This window comes from Colletotrichum godetiae (genome assembly GCF_030913485.1).
Source record: "Colletotrichum godetiae strain CBS 193.32 chromosome Unknown BDP55scaffold_19, whole genome shotgun sequence".
NCBI lineage: Eukaryota > Fungi > Ascomycota > Sordariomycetes > Glomerellales > Glomerellaceae > Colletotrichum > Colletotrichum godetiae.
In genome coordinates this window covers 160942-181404 of record NW_026851267.1, presented here as the reverse complement: position 1 = coordinate 181404, position 20463 = coordinate 160942, and the positions used below count along the sequence as shown (strand labels likewise).

Here is a 20463-nt window from a genome sequence, read left to right as displayed (position 1 = left end):
ATCTGACGATAAGGAGCTCCAAGATATCCCAGGACTTGGTTACGACTAAAGCCTCCTTCGACTGAGTAGCCATATGAGGCCATGTGTGCTTCAGATGAAGTTCAGTGAGATCTAAAGCCGAAGAATAGACACTTGTCTTCAAGAGATGCTTCTTGCCGGAGAAATTGCGTTAATCCTACAGTAAGAACCTGGACCTTGAGGACCGTCCATCGCATGGATTGTCCACTTCGTTCTATTTGTTTGTCTCACTGAACAAGCTGGTTCTCTGCCAGTTCACTTCGAGTCATAGTACACTTTGGAACATTTCCCCATGGCTAGTGGAAGCCGCAGGTGATGTGAAGTACTTGTTTGAAATTTTCTCTTTCTGTAAGTGACGTTATCAGCACTTTCTCATGACCCTCATGAGACAAGACTCGTCCCAGTTGAAGTCGCGGATGTGTGTAAGGCCAATCTCTGGGTCTTGGTGTTGTAAAATCCGTGGCGTATCTGGAAGTGATGAAAGCCTCTCAGCCCTATCAATCATGTCGATCGAAACTGGCTTACTCTGCTTCACCCAATGCCTTGACTCGGCCTTCTCCCCGAAAAAGCCGGAGTGTCTGACACCGCCCTCAACTCGGGTCTGAGATGAGATGCCGGCGCCGGCAGGGTGCCACTCACGCCCTTTCACGCCTTGTAGAGACACATCGTCCAACCGCCCAGATGGCCCTATTAGTAGAACCCTCACGTTCAGACCAGGAGGTCACAGTAGAGAATCGAATCACCTCAGTCGTCTTCAGTCCCCTTGAACATTACTTCTTGGTGAGGCCGTTGTATGAAGACGAGTTCGGGCGACCAATTGAGCTCAAACCCCGCTGATCAACCCCCACTTTCCCAATCGAGTCGACTTCCCAACGGGAAAGCCACCCCGCGCCGCTGTATCTCAACTCCGACTTCGCGGCATCAACTAGGCGAGGTGACAAAATTCATTCCAACCTCAATTCCATCATCACCAGTGAGATTGATTAGTCTAGTATGTTGCTTTTATTATCCCAAGCATCGTCACGAAGCCCCTTGGCTTCTGCAGAGTCTTCAACTTGCTGAGAAAGAGGCCCGAGGGACGAATATGGATGTTGATGTTGAAAGCTAATCGATACTTTCCATAGTCAATTTCTCAAGTCCATCTGAGGATAAACACATCTCAGAAAAAGCTCACCCCAAGTCAATTTTCTCAATACCGCAGCCATGTCCAAGCCCATAGTCCTCCAACTGGGCCAAATCGAGCAGTACATCCCCCTCCTCTTCGTCTCACCCTCATCAGTCCCATCTCACACTCCCCAATCAACCTCCAGCCTCGTCTTCACATCCTCCCATAATCACCTCTATATCCCGTTTCCTCATCTCTACATCGAACACTTGAACCAAAGCTAACAAACACAACCCGCAAGCGCCCACGACACCTGGGCATCCCTAGCCGACGTCGCCCAAATCATCAAGCCCAAGGCCACCAACCGCGCCGAGTTCCTCCAAGAATGTAAATCCGGCGCCCTCGACGGCGTGGTGGCAATTTACCGCACCTTTTCGAGCGTCCACATCACCGGCCGCATCGACGCCGAGCTCGTCGCCGCTCTCCCCTCCAGTGTAGGCTTCATCTGCCACAATGGTGAGTCCCCCATGTCCATCGACACCACCCATACCCCCCCCCCCCCCCCCCCCCAATCTCTTCCCACTCGCCTCTTCCCTCATCATTCAGATGGACCATAATAAACAAGAGAATCACCAACTCTAACCTCCCCCAAACCCCCCAGGCGCCGGCTACGACCAAATCGACATCCCAGCCTGCACCCCCCGCCCAATCCTCGTCTCAAACACCCCCACAGCAGTCGACGACGCAACAGCAGACATGGCAATCTTCCTCATCCTCGGCGCCCTCCGCAACCTCAACGCCTCCATCCTCTCCATCCGCGCCTCCCAATGGAAAGGCACACCTCCTCCCCCCTTGGGCCGCGACCCGCAGGGCAAAATCCTAGGAATCCTAGGCATGGGCGGTATCGGGCGCAACATGGCCAAGAAGGCGAGGGCGTTTGGCATGGAGGTGCGGTATTATAACCGTACGAGGCTCGAGGGCGCCTTAGAGGAGGAGTATGGTGCAGGATATGTTGATTTTGAGACGTTGTTGCGGGAGAGTGACGTGGTTTCGTTGAACTTACCTCTAAACGTACGTCCACCCAGATCCGTCTACCCTCCATCACGACTGACAACAAAAGGCTCACACCCGGCACATAATCTCAACCCCGCAATTCGACCTCATGAAACCCGGCGTCGTGATAGTCAATACAGCCCGCGGCGCAGTCATCGACGAGGCCGCCCTCGTATCAGCCCTCGACTCTGGAAAAGTCGCCAGCGCGGGCCTCGACGTGTTTGAGAACGAGCCCGAGGTCCACCCCGGTCTGCTCGCCAACCCCAATGTTCTCATTGTCCCGCACATGGGCACCTGGACGCTGGAGACGAGCGTCAAGATGGAAAAGTGGGCGATTGGCAATGTTAGGAGGGCGGTGACGGAGGGGAAGTTGGATAGTGTTGTTGTTGAGCAAAAGGGGCTGGTTGGTGGTAAGTAAAATGCGACTCTTTGCTCGTTGGCGGATGTGTTGGGCTCTAGATCTTTAGCAAGTAGTAAGGGGGAGATTAACCTGTGGACTTGCAAGCCAAATGAGTTTCTTTTTGGTCTCGAAGACGCATAGTTTCAAGAAAGATTTCATTGTTGCTCGCTGTTTGATACGGATGTAACAACATCATCAGCTTGTAAATACGACCAGGCATAGCCACTCTACACCAATATTTCCATGTTTGCATTAGACCCAGAATTTTAGTACCCAAGTTGTACTCAATCCCATGGATGTAGGCTTCACGGCGGACGACCCAAAGCTAAGGTCCTTGACAAACCAGGAAACATAATGGCCAGCGGCAAATGACGGGTTAACGTCTGAATTTACATGGCCCAAGTAGGTAGTATACGCCAGGTATAGCCAGCATCGACATTAATTTGCCTCAGGGCTTCTGCCGGCAAACACTTCATCAAGACTCGAGTTCTGCATTTAGTTTTACGTAAAACCCAAGCATAGACATCACAAGAATCACTCTGCTCCAGGACACAAGACAATGGTCACGATATGTTTGCTCGAAAGACGCATATATTCATCTATGCGGACCGCGGTTGACGGGCCCTAGTCGTCGAGTTGTCTACCCATAACCCCTAATTCCCATGTCCGGGGGTTGAGTCCCTTATTTTTTCCCGCTCCCCAAGAGTCGGGCCGAAGAAAGCAAAATACAGATGCCATGGTCTGGGGAATCACTATTCACAAGCCAACGCCTTTTTTTTGTTGAAAAATCTCGCAGCCAGGCCCCCCCAAGCTTTTTGAGTTTCCAGCCCGTAACCGCCCCCAGCCGAGATTCCCTTCCCAGATGTGTCATGCAAGTCATGCTGTTGAGAACACACATTGCCAAATGTTATGGTGTACGCTCGTTGAAGTCATTAGTCGGAATGTTGAAGAAATCCAGTCGCTAAAAGATTGGATGATACAAAGAGGCCGCTTAGTAGCGGTAGATGTCGCTCTTGTAGGGACCCTCAACGGTGATGCTGAGGTAGTCGGCCTGGGTCTTGGTGAGCTCGGTGAGCTCAACGTTGACGTGGGACAGGTGGAGTCTGGCGACCTCCTCGTCAAGGACCTTGGGGAGGACGTAGACACCGACATCGAGCTTGCCAGCCTTGGCGAACTCGACGTACTTCTGGCCCCAGGCGGCGTCACCGGACTTGTACAGCATGATCTGGGCAAGAACCTGGTTGGTGAAGGAGCAGGACATGACGAAGGAGGAGTGACCGGTGGCACAGCCAAGGTTGACCAGACGACCCTCGGCAAGGAGGATGATGTGGCGGCCGTTCTTCATCAGGAAGCGGTCGACCTGGGGCTTGATGTTCTGGACGCTCTGGGCGTTGGCCTTGAGCCAGGCGACGTCGATCTCGATGTCGAAGTGACCAATGTCTGGAGGAAGAGGGTTAGTTGACTTGATATCAAGAGAAAGGGAGCTGTTAAAACGTACTGCAGACAATGGCGTCGTTGGGCATGACGTCGAAGTGAGCGCCAGTCAGGATGTCACGGCAGCCAGTGGTAGTGACGAAGATCTGACCGCGGGGAGCGGCCTTCTCCATGGTGGTGACCTCGTAGCCGGCCATGGCGGCCTGGAGGGCGTTGATGGGGTCAATCTCGGTGACAATGACACGAGCACCCATGGTGTGCAGAGCCTGGGCGCAGCCCTTGCCGACATCACCGAATCCAGCGACGACGGCGATCTTGCCGGCAACCATGACATCGGTAGCACGCTTGATTCCGTCAATGAGGGACTCGCGGCAGCCGTACAAGTTGTCGAACTTGGACTTGGTGACGGAGTCGTTGACGTTGATGGAGGGGACAAGGAGCTTGCCGTCCTTGAGCATCTTGTAGAGGTGGTGGACACCGGTGGTGGTCTCCTCAGAGACACCGAAGCAGCCCTTGAGCATCTCGGGGTACTTCTCATGGACGAGGTGGGTCAGGTCACCACCGTCATCGAGGATGAGGTTGAGCTTGTTGCCATCCTTGAAGGCGGACAGCTGCTGCTCCAAGCACCAGTTGTACTCCTCCTCGGTCTCACCCTTCCAGGCGAAGACGGGGACACCGGCGGCGGCAATGGCAGCGGCGGCGTGGTCCTGGGTGGAGAAGATGTTGCAAGAAGTCCAGGTGACCTCAGCACCGAGAGCAGTGAGGGTCTCGATGAGGACGGCGGTCTGGATGGTCATGTGCAAGCAACCGGCGATACGGGCACCCTTGAGGGGCTGGTCGGCAGCGTACTTGGTGCGAGTCTGCATAAGACCGGGCATCTCGTTCTCGGCGAGCTCGATCTCCTTGCGGCCGAAGGCGGCAAGGGACAGGTCAGCGACCTTGAACTTGTTGGCGGGGGCAGCCATTGTGAAGTTTGTGGTGATGGTAAAAGGTGGTTTGGGAGAGAGAGGGAGGAAGGGGGTATAGAAGAGGGAGAAGAGAAGAAGAAAGGATGAAGAAGGAGAGAAGCAGGAGAAGGTTCAAAAGGTAGTTGGCGGGGGGAGGGGAGGTAGAAGAAGTAAAAAAAAAAGGCTTTTGGTGCTTGGAGGGGTTCAGACACTGACAGGGACGGCAGGAAGGCAGGGCGGTGTGTGAGTGCCTGAAGTGGAAGTGTGAGTGGGAGGGATGCGAGGGATGAGATGTCGGGAATCCAGACTGAGAAATTTCTGCTGCTGCTGCTGCTTGCTGCGTCTCCCAAAGGTACCTCGTTCTTGCCTTCTTGGTGTTGCTGTGTGTCGGCGAAGCGCGGCGCAAGGTAGGTACGGTGATTAAAAAAAAAAAAGATACTTGTCTCTACATAGTATCTGTACCTACTTCACAAGTTCAGATTGAGGTAGGTATCCGTAGATGGCCAGTGGTGGGAAGGAGGGGTAAAGGTGACTGGGGGACGGAGACTTCCTGCCTCTGCAGCCCACCTGAAGCCTGAGGCGGGGCAAAAACTTCACCTCAACTCGGCAGGAATCAGGATGCTCCTCCTCTCACTTCAGGCCGTGACTCCCAATTGACTGCAAGACTCGAAGTGTGGCAGGCGGGGTGGGGGTTTGCCAGTGTCTGGTCGTTGTCTGGGCACCTCGTCCACCTTTTACCCTTCACCTGCCCTCAACACAGCACTCTACTGGTCACTTCTCTTCAATGTACTGCTCAGTGTGCTGGTCATGGCTCCGCGAGACTTTCTGAGCTGATACGATAGCAAAGGTACATGCTATCTGTCCACTCTCTCCATTATTACTGCTGTTCACAGCCCAAAGTAAGGTACTGAGGAGGTGGAATACTCACCAACGACCGACATGCCCCTCGGCTGTTGATAGCTCCGACACTGACTGACTGGGTACAATGATACACTCCTTGCTGTTGCTATCCCTCCTCATAACTCGGGTCCAACAGTGTAGCAGTAGTACACTCGCTCCGTCACATATCCGACAATCTGACTTTCTCAAGGGCCCCAGAACACTTCCACTTTGAGCTTCTCTCAGACCATTTCCATGCGGTGAAGGGAGGCAAAAGAGGAGGGGCAATGTACATACCTACCTTGCCGTGCTATCGCACCTTAGCTAAGGTACGGATACGAATCAGATAGCTCGGCTTCCGTTCCCCGGTATTTTTCTGCCAGACTTTTTTCTGACATTTCCCGTTACTGGCCAGTGGCTGAGGTGTCAGTCATTGTCTGGCCCAAGACACCGACTCCTGTCTCATCCAACGTCGTTCAATTGGCGTTTTGCATTTTCCCCTAACCCGTTCATAATTCAACACAGCACATCCAACAGCTAGAGAGTAGAGCTCCCGTTTTTGATAAGCCACAAAGGGCGGCGCACATGGAAGGGAAAGGGAGGGCTAGACCTAAGGGAGCAAGCTCTGGATTGTGAGCTGTCCCAGCTTTCGTGTTCTTGGCTTACCACTCAAAGTACCTCTGGTAGCTCTGTTCAAGGAAGGCCCTTATTACGTTACCACTCGAAACACAAACTGGGAAAGCTCAGGGCACCCCGTAGGCCGGGACCGACCTGCTCGGAGGTAAGGTGAGGTAAGGTTAGGTCGGGTAATTTGGCAAGAAAGATGACCACAGTGCAGTCAGTCAGTCAATGAATCAGTGAGAAAAAGATACATTTGCCTTACTCAGTCGGCATGAGGTGGGCGGCAAAGGTACATGCAAATCTGATAGGGAGCAAGTACCTACCCTGATGGAGAGGGGGAGGGGGATGTGCCCCTCATTGCCTCTGTGCTTCTATGCCATTTTTTCCTTGCCAACAGCTTCCCGCGTGTGCCCGTCCCGCGCCAGGCGTCGCCAGGCCAGGCGTGCTGCCGAGACTCGATCCGAGAGGTCGCCTGAGTATTTTTTTGTTTCCCCTTGTTTTACCGTTTTCCTGCGCTAGTCCCCTTTGGGCGTGAAACCCCTCGATTTACTGCCCCACCACCGTCGTCCTCTCGGGGAACACAAACGCACCACGTACTTCAAGTTGCTCTGCTCAGGTACCAATGGAAAGGTGGGAAAAGGAACCAAGGCACCGACCTCTCCCTTCCGAGTTCCCATGAACTGACTTTGGGCAGTAATCCCCAACGGGACCGGACGAATCATGGAAGACAGGGCTGCCAGAGCCAAAGTCCAGTGTGCTCTGCAGCCGGTATGGTATATAGCATGGGTCACGGACGATGGTTGGGACAAGGCATCTGAAGCCGACTTGTCCGGAGACATACTCGGATACTTACATTTACTGTTCAATGTGTTTGATTCTGGCCTTGTCCTACGAACATTTACGGACAAATTTTACTTGGTGGAAGCCAGTCAATGACCACGTGCTACCGTCAAATGCCAATACCTTCCTTCTCTGATGTTTTGACGTGGTATTCTCTACTCGTGTCCGGCCGTACCATCTTCAGGCAGAAGAACGGGATGATAGCCCCAACCGCCGATGTGCCATCTCCATACCTCGATACCTAGCCTCGTCCCGTCACGGCATCACCCCTTTACTCGCGAGGCTCCTTCAACGTCAGCCACGGACCGTGGCAGAGGCCCGAGACATGCCGCAGCCCAGGGAGGGAAAATCCGTCGCCTCTGGAATGCAAGAAAAGACATCGAATATCGACTCAGTACACACTGCCTGGGACTAATTACCGTAACGCCGTTTCGAATGCTTTGATCCGCTGCCCCAGATCATTCATCATTCCCAGAACACCCATTCTACAAGGTAATTCCTCTCTCCTTTTTTGGTCTCCTCTCGCCTTGACTCTGCTCTCCTCCCCTCTCCTCCACTTCGTCTCACGCCGGCCTTCCGTTTTGGTTCTTGTTTATCCACATCCATGGAGCCGCGAAATGATGCCCCGAGCCTGCCTTAGGCGTCCATTTAAGCCCGCTTGGGCAGGAGGTTCTCCCTGACAGCAAACATCTTGGCGCTGATGTTGGCCGTGAATCCATCCACCTGCTTGCTGTACTGCTCCACCTGCTTCGCGTTCAACATGCCCTCCAACCGGCTGGGCTCCTGGGGCAGCTTGAACAGCCTCTGCCACTCGTCCTCGGGCAGCGGCGTCTGCTTGGCAGCCGCGCGCGCGGCGTTCTCCGCCTTGCGCTTGGTCTGCCATTGCGTAATCTTGGCCTGCTCACGGCCGAGCTGGCGCTGGTAGAACTGGAAGTTGTTGAGGTCGGTGTAGTGGGACTCGATGCTCTCGAGCAGGAGGTCGCACGTCTTCTCGAGGAAGGGGTCTATCGAGAGGTCGAGGTTCTCAACCGAGGGGTGAAGCTGCTGCTTGAGAGGGTCGTCGCGGAGATCCGCCAGGGTGTTGGGCGACTCGATCTTGTCCTGCTCGGGGAGGCCGGGAAGCTGGTGCAGGAAAGAGGTCAGGAGGTGGGTGTTGTGGATCTCGACGGGGAGCTCAGCAAGAATGTCCTTGAAGGTGAGCTTGGAGGCTTTCAGGCTGTTGATCTTGTCAGTTACCGCAGTCGGCCACTATAGTTCCACGACAATCTACACATACCTCTCAGTCGTGAACTTGCCCTCCTTGTATGCCGCCATGAATGACGGGGTGAGCTTGAAAGCGCGCAGGCTCAGGGAGCCCTGGGAGCTGCGGCTGACGTCGTGGACGAGGGCGACTGTCCGCTCGTTGTCCTTCTGGTAGTGGTACTGGTTCTCGATGAAGCTGAGGTTGACAAAGTTGCCCATGGCAGCGCTGGTGTACCAGCCGACGTTGTTAGCGTCGACGTTGACCTCCTTCAAGTGCTTGATCATGTCGTTCTGGTAGACAATGTTGGCCTTCTGGCGGGGAGCGGCGGCAGCGAGGGCCGAGGCATCGTTCTGGTGGCTGTTTTGGTGGCTGTCGGTGCTTGCGACATCGACCGTGGGGAACTGGAAGGTGTTGGTGATCTCGAGGAGACCTTCGGTGTCCATGCCGACGATGGAACCGGTGGCGGTCGTGGGGAAGGTCGCGGAGCCATGCTTGACGATTTTCATCACCACCTAGAGACACATCAAAGGTCAGCGACTCACACACATACAGTTTCCTTATGGTATCCCTCCATCATGACCACACTGCAGTATGAAGTCCTAATGTGAGGAGAGGTGGGGCAGAATCCGGGCAGTACTCACAAGGGCCTCAACGCGGACCGCCGTGAGCGGCACCTCCTTGATAACGTCACCCATATTTGCGATACGATCGGGGGGATTCGTGCAGGTTCAAAAATTCGTGACCTGGTTGAGTCTGCGGCTGCGGGATCGTTGGTGTCGCGTTAACTTGGCGGTCGGATTCGAGAGGGGGGGCGGCGTCGTCTCGTTCGTGATGCGAAATATCGAACTTTTCGCTACAACGAATTGTGGGAGGGATTGTGGGCTGTCGGGCGGTGTCAGGCGGCAGGATTCCCTGGAGAAAGGTCATGTGATATGTCTACCCCTCTCACGCCGTTAAATTCACGCCCTCCGGACCGGCCGTCCACGGACCCACACCGCCGTCTTTCTTTCCCACGGTGATCCGTAACAGATTCCACACGCCACGTCCTGAATGGGAGGGCATCCCACTCATGCCCCCACGCCGAAAGCACTCAAGTCGAGTTTAAATTCAACGTCGTCTCATCTCGCCGTCCTGCGCTTCCCTCCTTCCGTCTTCCTCTTCAAAACCTGGCCCATTCAACTCTCCTGCTCCTGAGCATCATTTTGCGATATCACTCGGGGGGTGTTTTGTGCCGATGTCGAGTTGTACATGTCGATAAAATGGTTATGGTACATCACAGCCGTGATTCAGCGCCTTTGGAAGTCCGAGCTCTCGCCTGCTTCAGAATTCGGTCCCCTCGTCTTTCGCTCAGGTATCCAGGACGATTTCCAACATGGCCGTCACTGAGGGGGAAGTGTAGGATACGATGTGATGAATCTATGCGTTTGTCTAGTACGCTGTCTATTGAAGGGAAGAGCCAGTGGTTTCTTGGCTGTATAATGCTAAAGTATTCAAGTGCGCCCATGTCATACCCTCTCATGCCGCGTACCATACGCTCTGTTCGTGGTGTCTCATTGCTTATTTACTAGCTCGATTGCGACATTTACCCAAATTACCAAACGCTGAAAATAGTCACTTTTGTTTTACCCATCAGTCTGAAGGAGGGTGCTCTCAGTCAACCCAATCGACAATCTCCCAGCTTTCGGCGCCGTCACGAACGATCAGGCGGTGACGATCAATTTTCCAGAACGAGTACATGGACGCCGTCGCGCGACTTGCCCGGCGATGAGCAGGACCGTGGCCGGCTTTGACGGCATCTGGTCTCGACCGCCAGACGCAAGTTGCCAAGTTTCTGCCTTCTGAGTCGGGACTTCCGAACCAATACCTGCGGGGAGTCAGTCTCTTGTCTTCTTTGTCTACTTATTTCCTCGTTCTTTCTTACTTCAGGAAGCCTCCGAACTGGTTGGCTTCGGCGTGCGCGGCCTTGTCCAAAACGCCAAGATCTTCATAAATTGTGGATGGCGGGATCGTCGATCGGAATGCCACAATGTAAAAGGAAGTTTCCTTGAACGTTTTCCCAGTGGATTGAACAAGGCGCCTGAGCTCACCCAGGACTTGTTCCCAGTTGAAGGATTCAACGTAGCCGGCCGTGGCGTAGTCCGCGCGAACGCACTCCATCTGAGACAATGCTCTGGCGAGGAGAGCATTTTCATAATCCAGGGTCTCGAGGTCTAGCAAGTGCTCTGGATCTGTGTAGGGAGAGTGAACAAGGAACCTGTCGGTGTTGTTGATGTCGATCTCGTCAACGTTGATGGCTGCATTCTCTTTGATATTTTGGGCGAGAGGGTCGACGCCCAATGGGGCCGTAGTCACAACGGCAGTCATGGTGATGATCTAGAGCAGCGACTCTGTGGCTTCTGATGAACGTGTGTGACCTTGGGCTGTTGGTCAAGGTAGTCGAGAGCGCACTTGAAGAAGTTCAGTTCAAGATTGCCTGGAGTCGGTGTGGGCGAAGCAACGAGTTGTGTAAGCTGCAGACTCGGGCTCAGTACAGGATGAAGCGAACTCTTCTGGGGAACTAAGGCAAAGAGATGGTGCTTTCAACGTGTGGGACGACAAAAGATAAACATCTGAAAAACGAGAAGATGAAAATGAGCGTCGCGTCTGAAATATAAGAACAGCACAGCACAGCACACCATCCAGAGGCAGAGGACGTGTCGGGCAAGGGGCGTCGAGGAAACGTCTTTTCGACACGGGATTGCCTAACCCAAGCCAGGTGGGTCGGAGCGACTAACACCTTACACACCGTCGAGTCGACTCGGTGCGAGTCAAGTGCAGCTGACCAACCCGGTGTGCCGGTCAAAGAAGCGGTGTTCATCCCTCAACCATGCTCAGGGACCCCTTATTTTTGGGCTTTGCTGGGCTTTGCATGGGACTTTGCATAGCAAATCTGCGACCCGGGGCGGGCTGGCTGCCAGGCGGGCTAACCCAAGGTATGGATCATCTCAAAAAAGTAGAGAGAGAAAAGAATTTCCCGGACGTTTGCGTGCCACACAGTCTACTATGCAGCAGGGGGGAAAGCATGCAAGCATGGGACAGCCATGGTGCGGTTCGGTGCGGTACCGATGGCGAAAGGAGCGACAGAGTCGAGGATTGCGCAATCGGATGTGGTTCTGATGCCAGAGACGTGTGTAATTTTGGATATGATGCGCAATGCGCCTCTAAGACTTTCTGTGTCTGGTTTGACTTTTAATTCTATTGGCACGACCATTTTGGAGAAAAACGTAAGGGAGTTACACGAAACTACGGGAACACATTGAGTTACCTTTACTAATTGTCAAAGCAGAAGCGCAACAAGAGCACCAAAGGAGGAAAAGCATGGAGTGAGTGTTGTGTTGGGCATAGGATTTTGGGCCAGAAACTTGGGGCTAACGACAAAGGATGGATCGTCCGTCCATATTGGTCTTGGAGAACGGATGGTCAAACCTACCTATGGTAAGGTAAGGTAAGGTATGTAAATTTGGTGGTGGTGTTGCTTTAGAAGCCCAAACGACCGAGTTGGAGCAGCGAATTCCCCCGCATTCTTCACTGACGCTACACCGGGGGCTTAAGACGGACCAAAAACGTTTAGCCGTAGGGCTAGCAAAAAGGGTGGGTTGGATGGTTTGGCAACTTTGGTCAGGTTCTGGGGAGGGGGGAAAAGAAACAGTAGAGTTTGTGGGAGCTCTCAAGGTGCGTTTCTGGTGTCTGCCTCTGTTTTTCTGTTTTTTTTTTGCCTTCATCTCTGCATTCTGACTTTTTGCAGGCTGGCAGAGTTGTGCTCTATCACACCGAAACTATTGGCCGACAACTTTGCACATCGGCAGGCTGGCGTACCCCGGCATCAACGATCAACGTACCGGCGGGCAAATATCCACCCCAACAATGCGGCAACGTGAGGTGAAGGTGAAGGTGGGTGTCATTGTCCAGCCCGTGTTTCGGAGACGCTTCCTCACTCGCTTTCAATTTCACAGTCGCTTTCGACTAGGTATCAACAGCAACCAGACGATCTGGCACGACGTAACTTTCGGAACGGCCCCTCCATCTCATTTCACTGCCGCCCCTTGATCCTGATAACGGAAACCCATTCCTATAGATACACGTATCAAGATAGATACGCTCGCAGATACACTTACAGCAAACCTTCCTCCAGCCGCCGTCACCGCCGATTGTTATCTCTCGAGAAACATGCATCCTGCTAATCTCACATATGCACGTTTTTATCTTCTGCTGCTTCTCTTCCCGCCCGCTCTACAGCCCTCCGACAACTTCCGATTCGTCCTTGCCTCGAGTGAGCCAGACCTTTGACATTTCGTACGTGCCCAGGTAGAGACCGCTGCCGACGGCCGTCCACGCGGCACGCAGCCCTCCAGCGCGGAACAACCCGCGCACGCCGTGCTGTCGATACACGTCCCTCGTCACCTCCAAGCTGCCGCGCTTCGGCTTCGGCCTGGGCTTCGTCGATCCACCAGCCTGTTGAGGCGCGGCAACGTGGCTCTGATCGCCGGCTTCTCCCGCGCTCAGCATCATCCGCGTCTTGACGACATCGCTCGGCGTAGTGATGAACGCCGCAAACGCGCCCGCTGCGCCTGCGCTGGTCCCCGTGACTACGGCCGTCTCTACGAGGCCTTGCTCTTCGCCCTCTGCCCTCCCTTCCGACCTCGAGGTCCAGACTGTGTTTCGCACATGCTCAAAGATGGGGAATTGAATAGCAGTAAAGGGGAGGTTGCGTGCCACGAGGGCCGTGTATCCGGAGAAGAGACGCCTTTGCGCTCCGGAACTGGTGACTTGTCGGAGGGCCTCCAGGGAAGTTGATCGCCTGGTGCTGTTGCTGCTGTTATCTTGCTTCCGCAACATTTGCGCATTTTGTTTGATGACTTCTGCCGGTGCGAGCACCAGGCATGAGCCCATCTCTGCGATGGCTGAGGCTGAGGCATGGACGAACGGTTGAGGGAGTAGGGCCGTGTTGGAGATGGTCTTCTTCATGCTCTCGTACGTGGCGAAGAATATCCCGGCTGGTACGTTTTCGAGCTTATCAGTGCCATTCATATCGTATCTGGCCGTGACGTATGATGCTTCGTGGGAGACTAAATATGTACTCACCTGCCGGTAATGTGGCTAGCACCACGCTCCCGATGCCTTGGTAGAGGCCCCGGAAGAGGGGCGCTTTGCTTCCCGATGTCGAAGCATAAGTCTTGACAAAGTCTTGGCTTTGGTATCTGGTCTTGATAGTATCTAGAGGGTAGACAAGACAGTCTACTGTGAATGCTGCCGCAGCACCGGCCTGTTCTCGTTAGTTGGGAGTAAAGGCTTGACCACCCGGGTTAAGAAATACTCACAGCGTAGATCTCATACATTTTGTCGAATTATCGCACGTATGAACGACAGAAGCATTGACGAGAATCAGTGCTCATGTCCTCGAGAGAAAGCTCAAATTTCGGCGGGTTTGGCGATGTCACTGGAGCTATGAATGACATCATCCTGGCTGGATTAGGACCAGTCCAGTACTCTTGAGACTAATTGAGGTATCCCAGAGATGAATCCTTATCATCACTTTAGATGCTTTCGAATCAATCATGAATGTACTGCTTTGGGATGTTCGAGGGAAATATCAGCTGTAGTATTTGTATAAAAAGATATCCTTTAGCTTCTTGAACTGTTCAGTTTCAGTGACACTCATCACCGCTCATCACCGACAGTACAGTGGCTGGAGCTGTAATGTGGCTGAGATTCTTAGCAGTACAAGGGTGGACCCCTGAAGCGATAAGATAAGGGACAGAAAGTGCCCCGCCCCCGCCATGCGCAGGTGCGTGCCGGGCGATGGATTGACTCTTACCAAAACTTTTTTCCTCCGCCTTCGTTTTTTCTCTCGCGCAAAACACGACCGCCGACCGCCAACAACACGCATACTTCCCCTTTTTAGCAAGCAAAGCATTCAAGATGGCGAGCGCTATTGAAGCCGAGGCCGAGGCGCCTCACAACATGTTTGACGTACGTCTCCCCCCTTCGCCCTCAGCGAGTGCCCCCAATACGACCCCCAGGAACTTTGACTATGTGGAACCCGCTGCCCACAACCATCCCGATCACCGACACGACTAGCCATTACCTCGAAAAAGTGCTAGAATCCTCGAAATCGACCTCCCGAATCCTTTTAGCCGCGCCCAGCTCTGCCTTGAGTTGTTCCTCCGAAACTATATACCCTGCGATGGCCTTGGATCACGATTATTGCTGCGAGGGCGGGTGTACTACAGCTCAAGGGCATAGTGGGAGTCATACCAGAGTCGAAAAAGCAGGAATCATGCGAGCGCGCAGGACTTTCTCAATTCTAGGGTTTTCTCACACGAATACGCGTCGAGCTTCAACAAACGGCTCGCGCTTATCGAACCCCTCGACTCGAACTTACGATCCTCCCCACGGTTACAACACACAAGTCACCAGGCGCCAACGATGTCGATACAGTCAAAGTTATTGGGGGTTAGAAAAGCCAATTTCAAATTGGGTAACTGACAAAGTGTATTCCAGACCATCCTCGTTCTCGACTTTGGTTCCCAGACCAGTCATCTCATCCTCCGTCGCCTGAGATCTCTCAAGGTCTACGCTGAGATGCTGCCTTGCACAACGAAGCTAGCGGATCTTCCTTTCAAGCCCAAGGGTATCGTGTTGTCTGGCGGTCCCTCATCTGTCTACGACCAAGACTCTCCTCGTAAGGCAATTTCTTGAGAAAGTAGAGCAGAGCTCTTTCTGATACCGTAAAGACGTCGACCCCGCGATCTTTGACCTCGGTGTTCCCATTTTGGGTATCTGGTAAGTCATCCATTACCTCTACTAGCGGAAATATGTACTCATTGATGTGTGTAGCTACGGTTGCCAGGTAATGCTCGATGAGATCTCTTTCTCCTACTTTCGACTGCACGAGGACGCTTCCTCGTCTTACACCAAGATCCCGGCGGCACAATATATCGAGACGAACAGCTGGCTAACGGTGCTCAGGAACTTGCCTGGAGAATCAACGCCAAGAACGTGGCTCGCGGAGAAGCCCGAGGTCAGTCAAATTTGGGGGATTAAGTCGTAGCAAAGGATAACCCTTCTAACCCGTCTGCTATACAGAGTACGGTCACGCCGATGTCACCATTCTCAACTCCGGCAACTCCCACACTGATCGCCTCTTTGCTGGTCTGGGAGAGACGATGCAAGGTGAGCTTCCAAACGATTAAGGAATTCCCGGACACTCTATTGGCAAATGCTGACTTTCACCATAGCATACATGAGTCACTTTGACAAGGTACATCAACTTTGGTAGAGAGCATTCCGAAGTTTCGAAGCACACTTTCTCACATCAAAGCAGTTGGTGGCCCTTCCCGAGGGCTTCACCGTCGTTGCAAGCACTGCGAACTCCGAGTATGCCGGAATCGCTCACCAGACCAAGCCAATCTACGGTACGTTTTCTCGATCAAACTTCAACGTTTTGTAGTTCTTCATCCCCACGCAACATTTCTCTATCGACTGTTACCGTCACTACACTGTGGAGCCTGACTGACTGAATACTCTGAATCCTACAGGCGTTCAATTCCACCCTGAGCTGGTTCGTCCCAATCTTTTCTCCTGGTATTCTGTAGGAATATGACTAACTTTTCGCAGGAGCATGTAAGTTGAACAATACTTCCAACAATCCTCTCACGGAGGCGTATTCCTCGCGGAGTACAGCAAATCTGTCTCGGCGATCGGCAAGGCGCCCGTTGTGGGGCCGTTGGTTATTATGGAGAATCACCGGCTCAGACGCTGTCCGCATAGGTTCGATGTTACGAACGCATACTGACATGGCAACTTAGACGCCTCGCGGTAGTGAGATCCTGAAGAACTTCGCCGTCGATATCAGCGGCGCCAGACCCAACTGGGTGATGGAGGACTTCATCCAGAAGGAGATTATCCGCATCAGACACCTTGTCGGCGACAAGGCACAGGTCATCGGCGCCGTCTCTGGAGGTGTCGATTCCACTGTCGCAGCCAAGCTGATGAAGGAAGCCATTGGTATGGTTGATTGATTGATAAGAGAAATTCCAGGAAGGCTAATCGTCCATCAGGCGACCGCTTCCACGCTATCCTCGTCGACAACGGTAAGCAAGCCATCACCACACACCGCAAAATAATTCACTAAGCCCATTTCGACAGGCGTTATGCGTCTCAACGAGTGCGAGCAGGTCAAGGAGACTCTCGAGAAGCACCTTGGCATCAATCTGACGGTTGCCGACGGCGCTGACCTGTTCCTTGGTCGCCTGAAGGGCGTCACTGAGCCTGAGAAGAAGCGCAAGATGTCAGTGAACTTGATTCCATGCATCGACCTTTTTAACACAATAGCAGTATCGGCGCTACATTCATTGACCTGTTTGAGCAGGAGGCCCTGAGACTGGAGAAGGAGGCCGAGAACACCGAGAATGCCGGTCCCATCACTTGGTTCCTCCAGGGCACACTCTACCCCGATCTTATTGAGTCCCTTTCCTTCAAGGGACCCAGCGCAACTATCAAGTCTCACCACAACACCGGTGGGCTTCCCGAGAAGATGAAGGTAAAAACTCTTCTGAAGCGGCTGGGCCACACCGCCTCCGCTTGCCCGCTTCCTGTCTTCTGGTTGTTTACTCCGGCTAACTTTCGTACAGCTCAAACTCATCGAGCCCCTCAGAGAATTGGTTCGTTTCCCCAAATCCTCCTCCGTTCCCATCCTGTGATCAGTTACACTCGAATGACAGTGAGAGGGGTAAACAAAGCGGAGTTCGTGTCCATCTGGCCGACACGAAACTGCGTTAACATTATCACTGCATCTTTTGCTCTCGTTTAGAGTATTCTCCATCTTCCATGCTGACACCCACAAACAGTTCAAGGATGAGGTTAGAGAGTTCGGCAGACAATTGGGCATCCACCAGGATCTCGTCATGCGTCACCCGTTCCCTGGACCCGGTGTAAGTACCAGATCGCCAGCTGTACCATACGTAGCTACCTTCGTCTAACACCAGTCAGATCGCTATCCGCATTATTGGAGAGGTTACACCGGAGAGAGTCGCCATTGCCCGTGCTGCCGACAACATCTTCATTTCCATGATCAAGGAAGCCGGAATCTACAACGAGGTGAGTGTCAACTCTGCTTTTCCCTGAACTGTTTCTGACCATTTTGTAGATGTCCCAAGCCTATGCTGCTGTGGATTCCAACAAGGGTATGTTACCGGGCGTTGCTGTTATACCGGCTAGTCCCCCCCACTGACGAATGATTTCTCTGTAGCTGTTGGAGTTCAAGGTGATGCCAGAGTATGTCTCTCTCTTCTGATATGTGAACAGTGTAGATGACTAACTTTCGTAGGTTTACGGGTAAGCATTCGGAATAACGCATTTATCGATAGTCATGTGCTAAACTGGAATGCCTTCTAGCTACATTATCATGTAAGTTACCATGACTGAACCCCCCTCTTGCTGACAATCCTTCTCGCCTCCTTGGCCATCTCCTTCGATCAATAAGCTGACGTTTGACCTTAGTCTCCGCGCCGTCAAGACTCTGGACTTCATGTCCGCAGAGCCTTATGAGTTCGACTTCAACCTCCTTAAGAGGGTATGACTAGCTCTGACTTCTATCGCTACCCTGCCTCGGAATCCCTGGCACTGACTTTGTGTTCACCAGATCTCGACCCGTATCATCAACGAAGTTGACGGCGTCGCCCGCTGCACATACGACATCACGTCGAAGCCCCCCGGAACGATCGAAATGGGTTCGTAGCTTCAATCACTTACCTTGTTATGGAGGTACCCGTCAGGATCTCTATCACTAACTATCAACAGAGTAAAAATTGAAAGCCTTGGATAGAACAAGTAGACTCAGAACTGCGAACTCACGTCTTTTTTTCGTCAAGAATTTGGATTCCTTGGTGACACTCAGTTGAGCCCAATAATGGCATGGGTAGCCCGCAAGGACGTATCAGAATGTTCCCGGCCAAGCCACTTTCGATGTGAGCTCTGTCATCGGTCTCTGTGTTTGTCCTCTAGCAACATCGGCGTTTAGTCTGCATCTCATCATGCATCCTGATGATTTCTACGTCGTTAATTTCTTCATTCAACCGCAACCAACGTGAAAGCCCGACAGCTTAGCGACCATGGCAATGGCCAAAGCAGACACTGCCCTGCGTACCTAAGCTAGCCGGGAGTCCGCGCATGTCGATCTCCCTAGTCTGCGAACCATCCCGCTAACAGCAACAGTCAGTCGTAGCACCACTTTGAATTCGCTGGCGCCCAACCCAAAATCACACCGATGATGGAAGACTCCCTCGGCTGCTTCTGAGAGCCAAGAACCTTGAGCATCTCTGCTGCACTTCTACGACGTGACGAGTGTCATTCACATCTGGAAGCCCTTCTTTCTAGTCTTGGCGATGTCGCACCGGTTCGGAAGCCTCCTCCAACGATGCTGCGCGTCAAGCTGCACTGCCGCCGGTCATCGGCCGAAACGCTCAATAGCACCACCATACAACGCCAGACAGCACCGGACAGCACCAACAAAATAAGGAAGGGAGACTTTCAAAGCCCGCCGACTGCGGATTTGCCCTGCAAGAAAACCCGGGAACGCTTGCTGTCAGGTTCGGTATTGCAGATCTCATCCGGGCGGGGCGGCCCATCTTCATGCTGTGCCACCGCCTTGACATCTCGAGTTTGGTTTCACGCAATTTGATGTCATGTCAGAGAAAGAGAAAACGACGACACACTTCTTCTTTCGCGACCGAACGAATTGATTCTGAAGCGGCTTCACTCTGTTCTAGAAAAATCCACAAATCGCAACGTCGCACGAAACACGCCCCGTTTTTGGATTGTTGTTTTAACTTATTTGCCATGTGGTCTTCCAGAAGGCGCTGCTGAAAAGTTGAGGCGAGCGCCTCAGGGTCAGGGGGAGATGGGCTCAGGTTTTGCCTCGTTTCTTTCTCCTGTCTTGGATCACGAGTCTCAGCCTGCTCGGTTCCAGCTGCGAAGAAGGCGAACAAGTAAGGGTAGAAAGGCATGGCCTCCACGCGATATTCACGTTCGATAGCTCGCCTTCGTCCAACTCGAGACCTTCTAGATCAGCGCCGCACTATACTTTTTGTATTCTTGTATTCCCATACATCTCCATCGGCTCCTCGTGGCCTCCGGGACGAAATTCGCAACCGGCTTCCGAGCAGAGACACGCCACAGGCTCGATAGAACATTCCAAAAGGCTTTCTGTTACATTTCGAAATTCGTCAGTTTTAACGATGGAAGGCCAGGATGAGCCATCACGGGGGACAACTGGGCTGACTGTCCAGGCCCGGCTGAGGTCTCGAAGGAAGCCATGGCTTGAAGAATCTCATGCAATGGCGTTGGCGAGCCACGCGAGTTGCGTGCGCAAGATTCGGCCGCGGAGAAATTGGCAATAAATTGGACCGTATGACAAGACGTGACAGACGAGAAGAGAGAGAAAGAGAGAGAAATATGGAGAGAGAGAGAGACACACACACACACTTGGCGGGTGAGGCCCAATGGTCTCGTGATGCATCCACGCCTAACGACGAATGGGAGACATTTCACGAACTGGTGGGTGTGAATTGCCTCACTCAGCACCGGCTAAGTAGTGGTCCGGAGGATACATTCCTTTGCAGTTTGCAGACTTACGCCCAACTGCGACTCTGAAGTCCCAACGATTCGTGGAAGTCAGCTGCAGTCAGCCGTCAGTTGTACCCATTAGCCAACTTTGTGTCATTTCCTGCGTATATTGTCGCGGATCGTGATCTACAGATAACTACTCAATCGGTGCCGTACGTCTGTGTACTCCGATGGATCGGTACCGTGTAACTGGTCCTTGGGCCGAGTTTTGGGAGAAAGAGAGTGAGGGAATAGAACAAACACAACACCAGACAGACCC

The 20463-nt window shown here is 53.0% G+C and overlaps 7 protein-coding genes across 7 annotated transcripts; 3 read left to right on the top strand and 4 right to left on the bottom strand.

The window, feature by feature from the left end:
- Positions 1 to 1221: 1221 nt before the first annotated feature.
- Positions 1222 to 2594, top strand: BDP55DRAFT_728280 (D-isomer specific 2-hydroxyacid dehydrogenase; the record flags this gene model as incomplete). Its single annotated transcript, XM_060579417.1, has 4 exons — positions 1222 to 1367; positions 1425 to 1639; positions 1785 to 2194; positions 2244 to 2594. 4 exons carry the CDS (start codon positions 1222 to 1224, stop codon positions 2592 to 2594), a joined length of 1122 nt encoding a protein of 373 aa, XP_060429924.1.
- A 973-nt stretch (positions 2595 to 3567) lies between these two features.
- BDP55DRAFT_693631 (adenosylhomocysteinase) lies at positions 3568 to 4975 on the bottom strand (the record flags this gene model as incomplete). The annotated part of the gene is made up of 2 exons (XM_060577248.1): positions 3568 to 4016; positions 4075 to 4975. 2 exons carry the CDS (start codon positions 4973 to 4975, stop codon positions 3568 to 3570), a joined length of 1350 nt encoding a protein of 449 aa, XP_060429923.1.
- Positions 4976 to 7945: 2970 nt separating this feature from the next.
- Positions 7946 to 9235, bottom strand: BDP55DRAFT_551779 (eukaryotic translation initiation factor 3 subunit 3; the record flags this gene model as incomplete). Its single annotated transcript, XM_060569141.1, has 3 exons — positions 7946 to 8513; positions 8574 to 9052; positions 9182 to 9235. 3 exons carry the CDS (start codon positions 9233 to 9235, stop codon positions 7946 to 7948), a joined length of 1101 nt encoding a protein of 366 aa, XP_060429922.1.
- Positions 9236 to 10149: 914 nt separating this feature from the next.
- Positions 10150 to 11158, bottom strand: BDP55DRAFT_117301 (uncharacterized protein). The gene is made up of 2 exons (XM_060565423.1): positions 10462 to 11158; positions 10150 to 10404 (listed from the first exon to the last, which is right to left on the bottom strand). Exons 1-2 carry the CDS (start codon positions 10902 to 10904, stop codon positions 10191 to 10193), a joined length of 657 nt encoding a protein of 218 aa, XP_060429921.1. The 5' UTR covers positions 10905 to 11158; the 3' UTR covers positions 10150 to 10190.
- Positions 11159 to 11406: 248 nt separating this feature from the next.
- BDP55DRAFT_631619 (uncharacterized protein) lies at positions 11407 to 12626 on the top strand (the record flags this gene model as incomplete). Its single annotated transcript, XM_060572308.1, has 6 exons — positions 11407 to 11512; positions 11592 to 11803; positions 11866 to 11902; positions 11925 to 12024; positions 12151 to 12251; positions 12325 to 12626. The coding sequence occupies 6 exons, from the start codon at positions 11407 to 11409 to the stop codon at positions 12624 to 12626; spliced, it is 858 nt and encodes a 285-aa protein (XP_060429920.1).
- Positions 12627 to 12809: 183 nt separating this feature from the next.
- Positions 12810 to 13915, bottom strand: BDP55DRAFT_693629 (mitochondrial carrier domain-containing protein; the record flags this gene model as incomplete). Its single annotated transcript, XM_060577247.1, has 3 exons — positions 12810 to 13573; positions 13662 to 13842; positions 13898 to 13915. The coding sequence occupies 3 exons, from the start codon at positions 13913 to 13915 to the stop codon at positions 12810 to 12812; spliced, it is 963 nt and encodes a 320-aa protein (XP_060429919.1).
- A 333-nt stretch (positions 13916 to 14248) lies between these two features.
- Positions 14249 to 18402, top strand: BDP55DRAFT_662687 (GMP synthase). Its single transcript, XM_060574822.1, has 23 exons — positions 14249 to 14549; positions 15081 to 15261; positions 15314 to 15362; positions 15417 to 15429; positions 15549 to 15600; positions 15666 to 15752; positions 15818 to 15840; positions 15904 to 15994; positions 16118 to 16140; positions 16197 to 16202; positions 16388 to 16586; positions 16640 to 16672; positions 16728 to 16869; positions 16917 to 17121; positions 17213 to 17242; positions 17429 to 17512; positions 17571 to 17678; positions 17728 to 17764; positions 17830 to 17855; positions 17908 to 17915; positions 17976 to 17987; positions 18081 to 18153; positions 18223 to 18402. Exons 1-23 carry the CDS (start codon positions 14499 to 14501, stop codon positions 18316 to 18318), a joined length of 1629 nt encoding a protein of 542 aa, XP_060429918.1. The 5' UTR covers positions 14249 to 14498; the 3' UTR covers positions 18319 to 18402.
- The last annotated feature ends 2061 nt before the right edge of the window (positions 18403 to 20463 follow it).

What these genes read in the sequence shown, in the direction of transcription:
- BDP55DRAFT_117301 (XM_060565423.1), bottom strand. Translation starts at nt 10,904, where the DNA reads ATGACTGCCGTTGTGACTACGGCCCCATTGGGCGTCGACCCTCTCGCC. An exon ending in CAGTTCGGAGGCTTCCTGAA is followed by an intron (nt 10,405 to 10,461) that starts GTAAGAAAGAAC and finishes GACTCCCCGCAG; the next exon opens with GTATTGGTTCGGAAGTCCCG.
- BDP55DRAFT_662687 (XM_060574822.1), top strand. Translation starts at nt 14,499, where the DNA reads ATGGCGAGCGCTATTGAAGCCGAGGCCGAGGCGCCTCACAACATGTTT. An exon ending in CTACGACCAAGACTCTCCTC is followed by an intron (nt 15,262 to 15,313) that starts GTAAGGCAATTT and finishes GATACCGTAAAG; the next exon opens with ACGTCGACCCCGCGATCTTT. An exon ending in CCTGAGAAGAAGCGCAAGAT is followed by an intron (nt 16,870 to 16,916) that starts GTCAGTGAACTT and finishes ACACAATAGCAG; the next exon opens with TATCGGCGCTACATTCATTG.